Consider the following 16821-nt stretch of genomic DNA (forward strand, 5'->3'; position numbering starts at 1 on the left):
CCTTGTGAGTGTTCCTTTTCACACTGCATGCTGTCCTCCATCTGAAAACAGTTGTGTCATGTATTCTGTCCAGTTTGGTAGTTGTTTACAGCAGGAAGACTGACCAAACACCAGTTACTCCCTTGTGCATGAAAACAGAAATTGCTTGATATTATTTTTAATCATTCATTAAAATTAAATATTGTCTGTAGATAAAATTGAATAGCATTGAACACAAAGCTAAAATGAGAAACAAAAATATTGAATGAAATTGACATAATTTGGGGGCATGCTTTCAAAATTCATCTAGGAGTCTAATTTATCAAGAATCTTGCCTTTTTCAATTTGGAAAAGAATCAGACTTAAAATATATAAAGTTAAATTTTAGAAGTCATGGTATTTGCTGCATATTTGTGTTTTAAGTTGTATTGGGGATTTAATGTTTTCAGGCCCCAGAGCCATTCTAGGTGACACCAGTCTGCCAGTCTCTCTCAAGTCCTTACATCCAGCCAGACCATTGGCAACCCAGTCATTGAGATCAACTCTTACTCTAAGCAAAGTTGAAAACCAAATGGGCTACTAAGAATTCTGTCCACTGAGATTTTCCTTCCATATTGTTTTTCAGGGCCTCCTCTGAAAGGATTATAATATTAGAACATTCCACTTCTGATGGTTTTGGCATATCACTAGACATAATGTTTTAACCCTCAGTTAGCCCTCACTAGTCATACTGTACTCACGAGGCAATGCATGCGGGTTAAGCAAAATACAGCAGGCGTACCTATAATACCTGCCTGTGCCTTCAGAGCTTACTCGGTCCTCATCCAGTATCTGCTAGTTTCCCTTGATGATGGAGTACAGCTTGACATCCCCAACTTTATAGCTAGATGAGCACATGCTATCTACTTCCTCCTGGACAGTTTGGATCACGTAGCTACCTGGCATCTCTTGATCCTCCAGTTAGTTTCTGTTTCATATTAATAGTAGGCCAGGAGTTGTTTCTCAAAAACAAACAAACCACTTCTCATTTCACTTGAACTGACTATGATCTTTAACAAAACCTAAAAGTCAAGAAATGAGAGACCGTGAATTGATTTTTTCACTCAGAAAATAGATGTACTGAGCAAGATTGTACTGGTAGAAAGTCAGTAGTTCTATGTGAAATATAGTTTGATTCAGAAATTATTTCAAACCACCAGGAAAATAAGGTGAGAAAGATTAAGGGTTTTAAGTCATGGTACAAAAATAATCTGAACTCGGTCTTGTAATAAAATGTGTTTGGAGGTGCAAAAAATCATAATTTAAAAAATCTGTTCAGTTCCTCTGCCCATTTTTAATTGGATTGGTGGTTTTTTTCATGCTGAGTTTTGTAAGTTCTTTGTATATTTTGGATATTAACCCCTTATCGGATATGTCATTTGCAAATATCTTCTCCTGTTCAGTGTAGGTTGTCTTTTTGTTTTGTTGATGGTTTCCTTCGCTGCACACAAGGTTTTTATTTTTGTGTAATCCCAGTAGTTTAATTTTGCTTTTGTTTCCTTTGCCTAAGGAGACATATCTAGAAAAATGTTTCTATGACCGATCTCAAAGAAATTGCTGCCTATGTTTTCTTCTAGGAGTTTATGGTTTCAAGTCTCACATTTAGGTTTTTTGTTTTGTTTTGTTTGCTTGCTTGTTTGTTTTTACCCATTTTGAGTTTATTTGTGTGGTACAAGGAAGTGGTCCAGTTTTATTCTTTTGCATGTAGCTGTCCAGTTTTCCCAACACCATTTGTTGAAGAGAATGTCTTTTCCCTGTTGTATATTCTCGTTTCCTTTGTTGTAGATTAATCAACTGTGTAAGTGTAGGCTTATTTCTGGGCTCTCTATTCTGTTCCATTGATCTGTATGTCTGTTTTTTATGCCAGTACCATACTATAGCTTTGTAGTATATCTTGTAATCTAGGATTATGGTACCTTTAACTTTGTTCTTCTTTCTTGAGATTGCTTTGGCTATTCAGGGTCTTTTATGGTTTCATACAAATTTTAGTTTTATTCTAGTTCTATGAAAAAATGTTGGTATTTTGATAGGGATTGCATTAAATATATAGTTTGCTATGGGTAGCATATACCAAATACCAATAATATATGAATACTGTGTTTAATGTATACAGAATACTATAGCACTTCAAAGAGGTAAATATCTAGTGGGGAATATAGAGAAAATATAAGTGGTTGATAAAGATGTCCTCCTCCCTATGCAAATTAAAACAAGATACTAACTTTTACCCATCAGATTGGCAATAAGATTTAAAATCTTAGAAGCAAAAGTGTCGGGGCGCCTGGGTAGCTCAGTCAGTTAAGTGTCTGCCTTCGGTTCAGGTCATGATCTCAAAGTCGTGAGATCAAGCCCCGCATTGGGCTCCCTACTCAGTGGGGAATCTGCTGATCCCTCTCCCTCTGCCCACTTGGCCTCTCTCTCTCTCTCTCGGCCTCACTCTCTCTCTCAAATAAAATAAATAAAGTATTTTAAATTAAAAGAAGCAAGAATGTCAGCAAAGATATGGCAAAAAAAAAAAAAATATTGAGTCCTCCAATGAATTCTACCATCAGAGCTTCTTAATACTTTTAAGCATCATCACCTACTACAGACATTTGAAGACCATTTGGTTTGCTGAGTCTTTAAAGGTCAAGTGTAAAGCTCATTCCACCGTACCCTGGATCGTCTAGAGAGACTTCTGTTGTTCTGGGTGCTACTCAAAGCTAAAAGCTTTTTATTTTACCTTGTAGATGGATCAAAGCTGTATACTCAGCTATGGAATGTGCTGCTTTCAGAGTGTAAAAAGGCCAACGAAACTTTTTGTCTCCTTCTTAGTGGGACACAGACAAGGGGTAGGAAATTCTCTTTGTCGTTGGGAGGAATATTCCATCATACTCCTGTATTCTCAGGAACTTTACTGAGGAGGCAAGTCCTTGTAATTTCATAAGATTGAGTTCTCAATTCTGTCACACATACATATTTTACCAAGGCACTTCAATCCCTCAAGTCTCCTACTCTCCAGGTCCTAATAGTTTGCTGTCATTCAGAGGAGGATCAAGGGCATGTAGAATGGGATGTTGAGGCAGCCAAGGTCTCTGCAGAGCAGATTGTGGTATAGAACAAGAATATTTTATTATGTTTCCCTGGGAAGTAGAAGTATTGCTGTCTTTGCCAGGTGAAAACAACATGTTACTTTTGTTCTCTCTGGACTGTTACAAAGGAAAAAGCATTTTCTATGTAAAAGCTACATATCAAATACCAAGGCTGTTTTAATTTGCTTAATAAGGAGACTCCATCTGGAGTGGCAACTCCAGTTAAAGTCATCGTCTAATTAGAAGTTTATGATAATCTGCCACCATTTTTCAAGCTTACTAATTTTCACAGTGACCAAGCTAGTGAAGACATTCACCAGACTTGCAATTCTCAAGTCTCTGATGGTAGACTAATCTCTCCTTTTCTCTTGGGGTGACTTGTTCCTAGAGAAAGGAAAGTCCAGTGGTTTCTACAATCCCTTCCTACACCATATAGCCATTGCTTAGGAAGCCAAAGTGTGGACTCTGCCAATTGCTAATAATAATTCTAGTTATAAACCCCTAAACTGAGAAATAACAGCAAAATGATTTCTTAGATTCATTCTTAGGTATTTGGTGTTATCTGGTGCCATTTTATGTGGGATTGTTTTTAAACTTCATTTGTGTGTGTAGAAATTCAGTTGATCTTTTTTACATTGATAACCATGTTCAGTGACCTTGCTAAATTTGCTTATTAGCTGTAATAGATTATCTCTAAAGTATTTGGGGATTTCTATATCTCTTTTTTTCCAATCCTTTTACGTCTTTTTCTCACCTTATTGCAATGGCTAGAACTTGCAGTACGTTGTTGAATAGAAGTGGTGATAAATAGGCATCCTGTCTTATTCCTGATACCAGACGTAACGTTTTCAACATTTCATCATTAAATACGATGTTTGTTGTAGGACTTTCAAAGATACTCTTTATGGGATAAAGGAATTTGCCTTCTGTCCCTCATTTGTGCAGAGTAGAGATTTTATCATGAATGGATAATGAATTTTATCAGATGCTTTTTTTTTCCAAATGCTTTTTTAAAATTGATTACAATTATCATGTGACTTTTAACCTGTATTCTTTTAATGCAGTAAAAGTAAATCCACCTTGCATTTGTACAATAACTTTATATTCCTGGTATAAACCCAACTTGGTTATGATGTAGTTCCCTGTTTATAGGACCCTGGGTTTCATTTGCTAGTATTTTGTGTAGAATTTTTGCATCTGTGTTCACAAGAGGAATTGGCTTACTCTTTTCTTGTAAGATATCTTATCAGGCTCTGGTAGCTAGTTTATACTGGCTTCGTAAGATAATTTCACAAGTGTTCCCTCTTTTTAATATTATCTAAAATATTTTGTATAAAATTGGTGATTTTTCTTCCTTAAATGGTAAATTTGTCTGGACTTTTCTTTGTTAGGAAGGTTTTAAAGTATGAGTTCAGTTTCTGTAATAGGTGTAAGATTATATAATTTTCCTGTTTCTTGGATCTGTTTAGGTTTTTTTTCTTTAGGAATTTGTATCCTATGATTTTCAAATTTTCAAGAGATACGACAGTGTCTTTTTATGGAGAATGTTTTAAACATTCACAAGATTAACAAAAGTTGGAAAAATAGTACCAAAAAATAGTACAAAATCCTTTTTACCCCTGGAGCTATTTCAGAGTAAGTCGCCTGCTGACCTGATGCTTCATCACCCCCAAATACTTTAGTGTATATTTTCTACAAACAAGAATATTCTCTCGCATAACCACAATACAACCATCAAAATAAAGACATTAACATTGGTTTATATTGCCATCTTGTCTTCGGAATCCATTCATGGTCAACAGTTGTCCAGATAGTGTCCATTAGAGCAAAAGGATCTAGTTCAAAATTACGTGTTGTCATGTCTCTTTAGTCTCCTTTGGGCTAGACCAGTTTTTCAGTCATTCCTTTTTGAAGATTACAGAGCAGTTATTTTTTAGAATATCTGCATTTGTCTGAGATTTCTCATGATTAGATTCAGGTTATGCACCTTTAACTGGAAGGCCAAGGAGATGGTGCTTACTCCTCTCATTGCATCCTATCAGGTGATGCACACTTTGATTTGTCATGTTATTCCTATTATTCACTTTGATCTCTTCATTAAGGAAGTATGTACTCTTGATAATTAAGTAGTTTGTAACTATGTACATAAATCTGTTCCTCAAAATTCTTTCAGTTTATTCATATATTTAATCTAGATGGATTAAAATTTTCCTCTTTTCTTCAGTGTGTTATAATCAGTTACTTCAACTATTTTTTTTTTTGAAGCTCAAATTGTGGGATTTGTTCAGTGCAAATCACTTCAAGCTGGCGTCTTTGTCTTTTTGACATGTCCCCCTTATTCTCTGAATACATTCTTATTCTCAATTTCTTGTCCTAGCCCTGAAATTTGCTGTTTCTTCATGGAGTCCTGGTTCCTTTTAGTGAAGAGTAGATTTAGAAGCCAAGATCTGGGTACTAGATGTGTACACTGCTATTGAGGTGGTGTTTTCTTCTTCTTCTTCTTCTTTTTTTAATGGTAGCACACTAGGGTTTATTAAACCATGCCTTAGTATAGGCACTGGGGCTTGCCCATGGAGTTCTCGATGTATAAAGCCCAGATGTTCTGCCAGTTCTCCTTGGGCAGTGACGCCAGGAAATTGACAGCTAAGTGGATGTTATACACAAGCTCATCATCTGTCATCTGCACATGGCCAGTGGCTGCTGCCAGATGCAGCACCTTCTTCCTCTGGAATTTGATGGTGGACTTCACTTCATCCACTTTGGCCACCATGTTCTCATTGTGCGTCATCAAGGAAGGGAACTCGCCAGTCTTACTCAGGCCTGGGCCTAGGATTCGTGGGATCTGCTTGATCAGAGATTCTGAAGCCAAAAAGCATCATACTTCTTGGCCAGCTACTGGCCAAGCTTCTTGAACACAAGGTTTGAAATCACAACCCTGAGATCAAGACCTGAGCTGAGATCAAGAGTCGGACACTTAACCAGTTGAGCCACCCAGGAGCCCCTGTTGAGGTGTTGTTCTTAAACCCTCTCAGTGGACAGCACTAGGATACTTCAAAATGGTGTGTATGCATATTATATGCATATTTATGCTGTATTTACCTAATATTTAAAAATTAAGTTCACACTGATATTCTCAATTCTAATCCAAGACCAGAGTTCTAGATTTTCCCCTTTCCATATTGTAACTTCCTTTTCCAACACGGAGAGCTAGACCTGGCTTCCATTAAACTTAACATATTTATTATTCAATTAATCGCACCTTCTGTCTGCATGCATGCCCCCTCACCCTATTTGGGCTCTGCTATCCCCTGCAGCCTTTTCTACTTGTGGATGTCCTCATGACCCTCAGAACGTGGGTTCTGACACTCCAGACTAGCATACCATCCACACTGGATGTCCTCACCACCTTACCAAAGCTCTGACTTCCTGCTTGGGCTCGGACACTGTGTTCCAGGACTTCCCCTTTTCCCCACACAGTTGCCTTCCTCACCCCACCTGGGCTTTAACACCACACGCCAGGTTACCCCCACACATGGATACCTTCCCCATCCTGCTTCGGGTCTGGTTTTCCTGTGTCAGGCCAACTGTGCTGATGTACTTCCACAGGTGTGCCTCTGTGTGGCTTCCCTCTTCTGCATTCCTGGGCTTCAGCAACCCACGCCGGTCCCCCCTCCATGGCTCTGATCCTCCTCGGGCTTTGACTCCCCTTTCCCTCATTGGAGATACACTGCTCACCCCGTTTGGGCTTTGTTGCCCCATTTGAGGCTGCCCCACTGTGGGGAGCCTTCTCATCCTGGTGAGGCTCTGGCTCTCCATGCTGGGCATTTCTCACCCAGCTTGGGCTCCGGCATGCTGTTTAGGGGATGCCCCATGGATGGGTGCCCTCTTCACCCTATGTGAGCTCTGACATCTCATGCTGGGCTGTCCCTGTATGGACATGGATGCCCTTCTCGTCTCTCTTGGGCTCCGAAATAGTATGCTGGGCTTCTCCCATGGGTAGACATCCTCATCTCACCCAGGCTCTGACAGATGCTAGCTACTACCAGTGCAGACTGCTGCCTCCTTCAGCCCCACTGATTAGCTTTAGGACTGGAATTTCCAAAAAAGGAAAGGACAAAAGAAAAGCTTGCTCTCCTTTTAATGTCTGGAGGGTTTGAAATGATGTCCTCCTTCTTATTCCCGATATTAATAATTTATACCATCTCTCTTTCTCTTCCTGACTAGTCTCTTCCAGCAATTCATCGATTTTATTAGTGTTCTCAATGAGTTTTATTCTGGTTTACTAATGCTCTCTTTTGTGTGTATGTTTTCTATTTTATTTCTGCTCTTTATTATTTCATTCTTTCTCCTTTCTTTGAGTTAACTTGTTTGTTTTTTAAGTTTTTAACTTCTTGAAGTGAGTAATTAGGTCCTTGTTTTCAGCCTTCCTCACTCCCCTTCCTTCCCCAACATAAGCACTTCGGCCCGTAAATTTCCTTCTAAGTATGGCTTTAGCCACATTCCATAAGGATTTTATACAGATTATTTTTTTTAAGATTTTATTTACTTAAATAAATAAGTAGGGGGAGGGGCAGGGGGAGAGGGAGAAGCAGACTCCCCTCTGAGTGAGGGGCCTGATGGGGAGCTCCATCCCAGGACCCTGAAATCATAACCTGAGCCAAGGCAGATGGCTTAACTGACTGAGCCACCCAGGTGCTCCCAGATTATTTTTATTATCATTATTTAAGTACATTTTCTAATTTCTATTGTGATTTCTTCTTTGACCCATGAATTATTTAGAAGTATATTTTAATTTCTGGTTATTTTATCTAGACTTCTATAGTTTTTTTAGTTATATTTTTGTTTCTGATTTCTAGTTTAATTTCACTGTGGTCAGAAAGTATCTTCTTTATGCTTCCAGTTTTATGAAATGTGTCGAGCCTTAACTTGTATGTGATCAGTTTTGGCAAATTTCTACAGACACTTGAAAACTGAATTCTGCAGATGTAGAATGTTCACCATTTTTTAGAGCTGAAGTTCTGAAACTTAGAAAACTACTCTCAAATATGTTAAAAACTCCAGGTCATATTCCAGATATGCATGCATCCTGGTGTTTTGTAAGGTAGAAACATACTTAGTCTTTTGTGGGTGCTCTGCAATATGCAGGTGGTAAGCCAACATGCTTAAAATATTTCCATGCATGAATCCTTTTATGGATCTATCATTTCCACAAAATAGGGTATGGAATTAGGTTGTAAAATGAGGGAAAAAGTTAATAGTAGCTTATCATCATTTTGGCGTTTGATAGTTCTACTAGAAATTTCCCCTTAAGGTTGGATGTTTACAGTGTAATTTAACAACTATAGTATAAATTGTTATTTTATAAAAACAGTTGTATTAAAAATTTTCCAATATTCATTAAATTTTAGCCAACTCTTAGTTATTATACTGTGAATATGATATGAAGTAGTTGCCAATTAGAGAAAGAAGATACTGTTGCAAAAGATTGAAAAAGGAAAAATCTTCGTAACTGCGTTTTTTTAAATGAAATTCCTGTTCTGGATACATTTGAGTGTTCTTCACTTTGTAAAGTAAAATGCAAAAGTAAAGTGAAAAGTGAAACGTACGGTATTATTATTTTTAAAACTTTAAGGATTTATATAAAACCTTATAATTATATAAATATATAATAAATATATAAATAATATAATTTACATGTTACAAATTTATATATTATATATTTATGTAATTATGAAGTGTCATATAAATATATAATAAATATAAGGTATCCTAATATATATTTATTTATTTATTCTTATTAATATATTTTATATATCATAAATTATATGTATATAATTTATGTGTCCTGATATGTATATTCCAAAATTCACAGCTCTAAAATTTTTTCTCTCAAATCCAGAAACACTAGTGAGGTCTACTCATGGAGCCTACTTAGTATCTTTAAATATCACTAAATGTCTTTTGGGTAACTTATGCCTTGGTCTCTGGAGTGTGGTTACACTGAATCTCAACAAGACCCAGATGACAGGAGCTCAGCTGTGTAAATATATCCTAGTTGGCTGGCAGCTAGACAGGGACCTGATGTAAAAAAAAGCAAACTAAAGGAGGTAAGGTATAAGATTATTACCAGACAGAAGTTAGATTGTGTTGGTTACATGAGAAGGGTTAATACAGTGAAACTGCTATTAAAGAAGAAAGAGCCACAGAGAGAGAAGGTATTTTAATAAAGATGAAAACTGGAATCAGAGTGAAGGATTTGGAAGGCAAGGACTTGATTGTGTTGGTTTTTCTAGCCAATGTTCTTTATCTTCCTTCTTCCTGAACCCTATATTCTTTAGGCATATATTCTTTTGGTTTGTTTCTTTGCTTTGGTTTCATGTGTATATGTATTTTTATACTCCCAATTAGTGTATAAGCTTTTGAAAGGGAAGTGTTTAGTCATTCTTTACTTTTCTTTTTCCAGTTTTACTGAGATATAATCAATATATGACATATTAGTTCAAGGTATTTGCACAACATACGATGTGATATATATACATGTTGCAAAATGACTACCCCAGTAAGTTTAGTTAACATCGGTCACCTCACATAGTTAGACTTTTTTTCTTCTAATAAGAACTTTGAAGATCTTGGGGCGCCTGGGTGGCTCAGTCGGTTAAGTGTCTGCTTTCAGCTCAGGTCATGATCCCATGGTCCTGGGATCGAGTCCCGTCGGGGCTCCCTGCTCGCCGGGAAGCCTGCTTCTCCCTCTCCCACTCCCCCTGCTTGTGTTCCTGCTCTCACTGTCTTTCTGTCAAATAAATAAAATCTTTAAAAAAAAAAAAAAAGAACTTTGAAGATCTTCTCCTTTAGCATCTTTCAAGTCTACAATACATTATTGCTGTCACCATGCTGTACATTACTTTCCAGGACTTATTTATCTTATAACTGGAAAGCCCCTTCACACATTTCATTCACTACCCCCCCCATCCCCACCTCTAGCAATGACCGATCTGTTCTCTGTATCTGTGAGTTCAGATTTTGTAGATTCCACATATAAGTAACATCATACAGTATTTTTCTCTCCTGACTTATTTCACTTGCCCTCAGGGTTCATCTGTGTTGTCGCAAATTCAGGATTTTCTTCTTTTTTTGGCTGAATAACAGTCCAGTGTGTCTTTCTTTATCCATTCATCCATTGATGGACACTTAGGTTGTTTGCATGTTTTGACTATTATAAGTAATACTGCAGTGAACATGGGGTGCAGGTATCTTTTTGAGATAGTGACTTCGTTTTCTTCAGAAAAATACCCAGAAGTAGAATTGCTCGATCATATGGTAGTTCTATTTTTAATTTTTTGAGGAATCTCCATACTGTTTTAAAACTGGTTTTACCAGTTTACATTCCCACCAACAGTGTACAAGGGTTCCATTTTCTCCCCATCCTAGCCAGCATTTGTTATCCATTGTCTTTCTGATATTAGGCATTCTAACAGGTGTGAAATATCTCATTATGCTTTTGATTTGCATTTCCCTGATGATTAGTGATGTTGACCACCTTTTCATATACCTATTGGCCATTTGGATGTCTTGTTTGAAAAAAATGTGTTTAGTTCCTCAGCCCATTTTTTAATCAGATTGTTATTTTGCTGTTAAGTTGGAGGAGTTATTTATATATTTTGAGTATTAGCCCTTTATTGGGTATATTATTTGTAAATATTTTCTCCCACTCCATAGGTTGCCTATAATTTTTTTGATGGCTTTCTATGCAGAAGCTTTTTATTTTGATATAGTCCCACTTGTTTATTTTTGCTTTTGTTGCCTTTGCTTCTGGCATTATCAAGACCAGTGTGAAGGAGCTTATTCCCTATGTTTTCACTTAAGATTTATAGTTTCAAGCTTTATATTCAAGTCTTTATTCCATTTTGAGTTGGTTTTTTGTTTATAAGAAAGTGATTCAGTTTCATTAGTTTGCATGTGACTGTCCAATTTTCTCATCACCATCTACTAAAGAGATTTTCCTCTCCCCATTGTGTATCCTTGGCTCTTGTAATAAATTAATTGGCAATATATGTGTTTATTTCTGGGCTATCTATTCTGTTGATCTGTGTATCTGTTTTTATGCCAATGCCATACTCTTTTGACTACTGTAGGTTTTTAATATAGTTTGAAATCAGGAAGCATGATATCTCCAGTTTTGTTTTTTTTTTTCAAGATTGCTTTGGCTTTTGGAGTCTTCTGTGGTTCCATACAAAGTTTAGAACTGTTTTTTTCTTTCTGTGAATAAATGGCAGTGGAATTTTTATGGAGTTCACTTTGAATCTGTAGAGTGCTTTGAGTAGTATGGACATTTGAACAATACTATTTCTGCCAATCCATTTGCATAAAATATCTTTGCATTTGTTTTGTGTCTTTTACAATTTCTTTCATCAATATCTTATAGTTCTTAGGGTATGGTGCAGGTAGATCTTTCATCTCCTTGACTAAATTTATTCGTAAGTATTCTGTTCTTTTTGATGCAAATTGTAAATGGAATTTTAAAAAATTTCTTTCCTGGTAGTTTGTTGTTAGTATATAGAAATGCAACTGATTTTTTATATTGATTTGTGTCCTACAACTTTATTGAATTCATTTATTAGTCCTAACAGTTTTTTTGGTGGAGTCTTTAGGGTTTTTTATATATAATATGTCATCTGGAAATAGAGACAGTTTTACTTCTTCTTTTCCAATTTGGATGCCTTTTATCTCTTTTCTTGCTTAATTGCTCTGGCTAGGATTTCCACGTGGTAAGAGTCAGCATCCTTGTCTTGTTCTTTATCTTAGAGGAGAAGCTTTCACTGTTGAATATACTGTTAGCTGTGGGTTTGTTGTATATGGCCTTTATTATGTTGATTAACGTTCTCTCTACCCAGTTTCTTGAGAGTTTTTGTCACGAATGGATGTTGAATTTTGTCAAATGCTTTTTCTACATCTATTGTGATAATCATATGTTGTTTATCCTTTATTTTGTTAATGTGTTGTATTGCAGCACTTGATTTACAGATGTCTAACCACTCTTGAATCCCTGGAATAGATCCCAATTAATCATGTCGTGTGATGCCTTTCATGTATTGTTGAATTTGGTTTGTTGGTATTTTGTTAAGAATTTTTGCATCTATATTTATTAGGAATATTGGCCTGTAGTTTTCTTGTAGTGTCCTTGTCTGGATTTGGTATCAGGGTAATGCTGACATGGTAAAATGAGTTGGGAAGTGTTCCCTCCTCTTCTGTTTTTTGTAAGAGTTTGAGACGAGTTAGTATTAATTCTTCTTTAAGTTTTGGTAGACTCCACCAGTGAAGCCATCTGGCCCTGGACATCTGTTTGTTGGGAGGTTATTGATTACTGGTTTAATCTCCTTACTAGTTATTGGTCTGTTCAGATTTTCTGTTTCTTCATGATTCAATCTTGGTAGCTAGTATGTTTCTAGGAATTTATGTTTCTTCTAGGTTGTCCAATTTGTTGTCATATACTTTTTCATAGTAATCTTGTATGATCTTTTATATCTGTGGTTTCAGTTGTAACATCTCTATCTTCATACCTAATTTTATTCATTTAAGTTCTTTCTCTTTTTTTCTTGGTGAGTGGCATCTACTCTCTCCCATGTAAATATGGACATTGAAGCTGACTCCATCCCCAGCTTCACTTTGATGGCTACTGATTAATCTAAGTCAATTGTGGTGATCCCATCCTCCCCGCCTTAAGAGATAGTTTGAGGAATAGATATGTACCCAATTCTCTCCAGTGTGACCTGTGAGATAATATGCTGGGCAATCAGGTCTGAGATCTGGGAAAGATCACCTCTCTTTTAAAAAAAATAAAGGTAAAGGAAAAGATGTATGCCGACTCCTAAAACCACTACATTGGGAAATTTTTAATTGACTTCCTGTTACAGCAAATATTAGGTATTACCATTTAATTTATAATTCAATGGCTGATTAAATATACATTTTTAATGAGGGGGGATATTGGTTAAATAATTTTAGAAGTATCAATAGATAATATATTTGGAAACAGAAAATCCAACTGTCACTGTTTTCTTGTTATGTTTTTTAACCTAGAGGGATTTGTCTTAGGCTTCAGAAAGTTTGGCGATAGCTACCTAGTGATGTTTCAGTTACCCAGATACTCTCTATTTTTCTGCTTCCTTCTCCTTAGCTTTCATTGTCATGCTTGTATACTTCATGGTTATAAGATGGCTGCCGCAGCTCCAGGCAGGAAGAAAAAGAAGGGACAAAAAGTGCCTGCCAGTTGAGTCTGCCTGCTTTTATCAGGAAAACCAAAGGTTTCCTGGAAGCCCCTCTCTGAAATCTGGGATATTTATTTGCTACTAAGTGCAGTGTATCAATTTAATCTATCCTCCCTTCTCAAATTTAGCTTCAAGTATGTTAATTCCGTAACTTTTTTATTTTTTGCTTGTGTTTTATAAACTAAAGTTGGTATGTTAGACTCACTAGGTAAGACGTTTAGTTTTCTTTTTCTAAAATTTGCTTCTGAGCAAATATGTAAATTTGTGCTAAGTTCATGCAAATTAATATTTTTCATTGAACCAGGCATTGTGATAATTTTTAAATGAGCTTTGTATTTCTTATGTAAAGTTTTACTATCTTAGGAAGAACAGAAGACCTATTGAGCGTTTGAACTGAACTCCATTATAAGAATTATAATACAAAATACCTTTTTTCAGGGCCCCTTTTAAGAACGGAGATTCACAGTCCATTAAAAGAAAAAACGAGTAGTGTTTAAATTTAATACCTGATATTGCATTCAGGATTTATCTACAGAGACTTAGCTACTCTTAAATTGTATACTCAGCTCTATTTTTTTACATCCCCCTCCTCCCCCCACCTCTGTCCTGTTCACAGACCTATTTATTCTGAGCTCCTGAGACAGATCATTGAGGTAAAAATTAAAAGGATAATTTAAGACTACAAGAAAATGTGGTTTCAGATTCATTGCTGGAGGTAGAGATGCCTGCTGTAGACAAGGTGGAGCCATACACTTTAGAAGGGGGAGAGAGACACAGTGGGGGCAGGGAGCAGCACTGGGGGCAGGGGGCCATGGGGGCGGTGTGGGGCAGGGAGAGCCACAGTGGGGCAGGGAGCAGCCGCCTGATTGTGGAGACTGGCTGAAATGCAGCGTTCGGTTTCTGCTCGTTAATGGGGATTAGGCCTGGGTTCACAGTGCACCTCATTTTAGGATTCTGGATCTCATGTGGATGTGGAGAAATAGTTTCTGACATGGCTGAGCTGAGTGCTAGTTTAAGTCCATCTCCTTAGCTGAAGAAAATAAATGAGGTTTTTATGTTTGTGGTCCCTCCCGTATTTGTACCTAGTGTGGCTAGAGAGGCCACACATCATAGGGGAGTAGGCAAAATATGTGTATGCTTCCGGATTGTTGTGAAAGAAAGAACTAAATAAATAAGCTAGTTCACTAATATTTGTCGCTCTCCCATCTTTGTGGTCTGTAACAGCATCTCTCCACATATGTGACTTTTATTTTTCCTAATCTTACTGTGCAGGAGGAGAGGAGTGGGAAACCAGGCTATTTTACTTCTGCGTCTCTCCGTTAGGGAAGAAGGAAACTCGCGAGTGAATCTACTAGTTATGTTGCCACAAATTTCTTGATCCAGTTTTTTTAAAGTTATTTACAGTAATTGTGGACTGTACTGCATGTTGAGGCTAATTGGAAACAGTGACCAGATTCTTAATCATTGTCAGGAAACTGCATTCAGAGAATGAGAAGAACACCCCCACTGGATGAATTGCAGCCACCACCATATCAGGATGACAGTGGTTCTCCCCATCTCTCATGTACGCCCTCAGAAATTGGGGACAGTAAATGTGAATTTTCCCACTGCAGCAACAGTCCAAGATGCTCATACAACAAGTGTCCAAGTGAAGGAAGCATAGGTCGTGAAATAGAAAGTTTTCCTAATAAAGGATATGAAGAAGATGTTCCAAGCGACAGCACCGCAGTCCTGAGCCCGGAAGTAAGTAACACAACACCTAGAGCTTTTTACGTGCATGTTATTGGAGGACGATAACCCTGTGCTTCTCCTCTCGGTAAGAAGGTTTTATCGCTCTCCTGTCCTGTGTGGCTTACGTACCAGTGTTATCCTGGATCTCCTCTTTATCCGGCAGACTTACCAGGACTGTCCGAATCCTTCTCCACCCACCCCCCTCCCTTTTCCCCAAAAGGAAGATGGGTAGCTAAAAATGAGAGCAGTTCATAAGATATTGAAACATATTATCTTCCCTGGGTTTCAACCTCAAGATAGGTCTTTCTATTTTCACATTTTATACAAAACATTCTGGAATTACTTAAATGTTTCTTTCATCTTGAGGTTCCTATTTATGTGCTTTTTATTTTTAAAATTATTTTATTTGGGATATTTTTACTTAGGGGAGATTGCTCATTCGTGTTTTATAGTTTTTCAAAAATGATGATTTTGCATTTTCATATCGTGGAATATGGAAGGGGATAAGTGATGTTCAGCTTTACTAATGAAACTTGAATGCATGGCATCATGTGTTTAGAGTCGTTTGTGTTTTAAGTTATTTCCTATTTTGAAGCAAAAATGTGAAAATAACAACAAAAATAGGGTGTTGAACTTTTGAAGTCTCTCCATGTTCTAGAAAGGATTTGTTTTAATCTTCCTTTTATGATGAAAACGGTAAAGGTAATTTAAAGGTTTCCATTAGGTAGTATGTGCTTTTAGGATTTATTTCTTTCAGATTGTAGGTTTTTACAACTTTTGTCCCAGACAACATTTCACAATACTGTAGTGTGTCAGTGTTCTTACTGGGTGAATTTTCATCTGCCACCCAAAATTAAATAATGGAAGTAGAGCTATGAACAGAATTCCCTTAATTTTAAGTTTTTCTTATATAATTTCTAAAAACACATTTTATCTGTTACTACTTTTCTACTATTTCTAGTATTCTAATATAGTATCTAACTTAGAAGAAAATTCCACATTGGGATTTTAAGTTTAATCCATCAGGATTCCACGATCTTCCCCAAGAATCCTTCCCTGTGCCCTGTGCCTGAACATGTCGAGACCACTGTTGTATAGACTTACCCGCCCCAGAGCTGGCCGGCGAGCTGGCAGCCAAGCCTGGATCGTGGAATTAACAACAACAGTGGCTGGCCACGATTATGCCAGAGATTTTGCTATAAGCTTCACAGTCGGCACATTCCATGTTAGTAACCTCATCTTCAGGAAGTTATTTCCACTTTACAAACGAAAACATTCAGACTCAGAGAGTGAAGCAGTTTGCCCGCACATAAGCGCCTCTCAGATGGTGGCGCTATCATCCAAACCCAGGTCCGACCGCACACAGGGCTCTTACCGACTAGATCCTGTTGCCCCTCTTGACCTAAATCATTGTGTGGGAAATTACTTCGATGCATCTGTACCCTCCCAGTACACCACCAGACAAGCTATTTCGGAGGACTTGTGGACCAAATTCAGATGCTTAGATTACGTGTGTGTGTGTGTGTGTGTGTGCGCGCGCGCGTGCATGTACGTGTGTGTGTTTTAATCTATTTCAAATATAAAGAAGAGGAGCAAGATGAGCTAGGTGTTAACACACTTAGGATAGGAAGCCAGGAGGTACAGGTGGCAGGAACACACCGTGTGAGCCTTGATTTAAGTATTGCCCATATGTCCCTGTCATTCTTTCTGCCCCATCAGTGTTCCCTTTATACGGT

At 37.3% G+C, this 16821-nt stretch overlaps 1 protein-coding gene across 2 annotated transcripts in view; it reads left to right on the forward strand.

Moving 5' to 3' along the window:
* SYT14 (synaptotagmin 14) overlaps window positions 1-16821 on the forward strand; it is a 138727-nt gene that overhangs the window by 58845 nt on the left and 63061 nt on the right. For both annotated transcript variants that reach the window (XM_021682529.1, XM_021682530.1), the window contains exon 3: window positions 14826-15097. In XM_021682529.1, the coding sequence (XP_021538204.1) occupies window positions 14826-15097 (272 nt within the window). The remainder of the gene's footprint in view (window positions 1-14825; window positions 15098-16821) is intronic.

Source organism: Neomonachus schauinslandi, chromosome 6, assembly GCF_002201575.2.
Source record: "Neomonachus schauinslandi chromosome 6, ASM220157v2, whole genome shotgun sequence".
Lineage (NCBI taxonomy): Eukaryota > Metazoa > Chordata > Mammalia > Carnivora > Phocidae > Neomonachus > Neomonachus schauinslandi.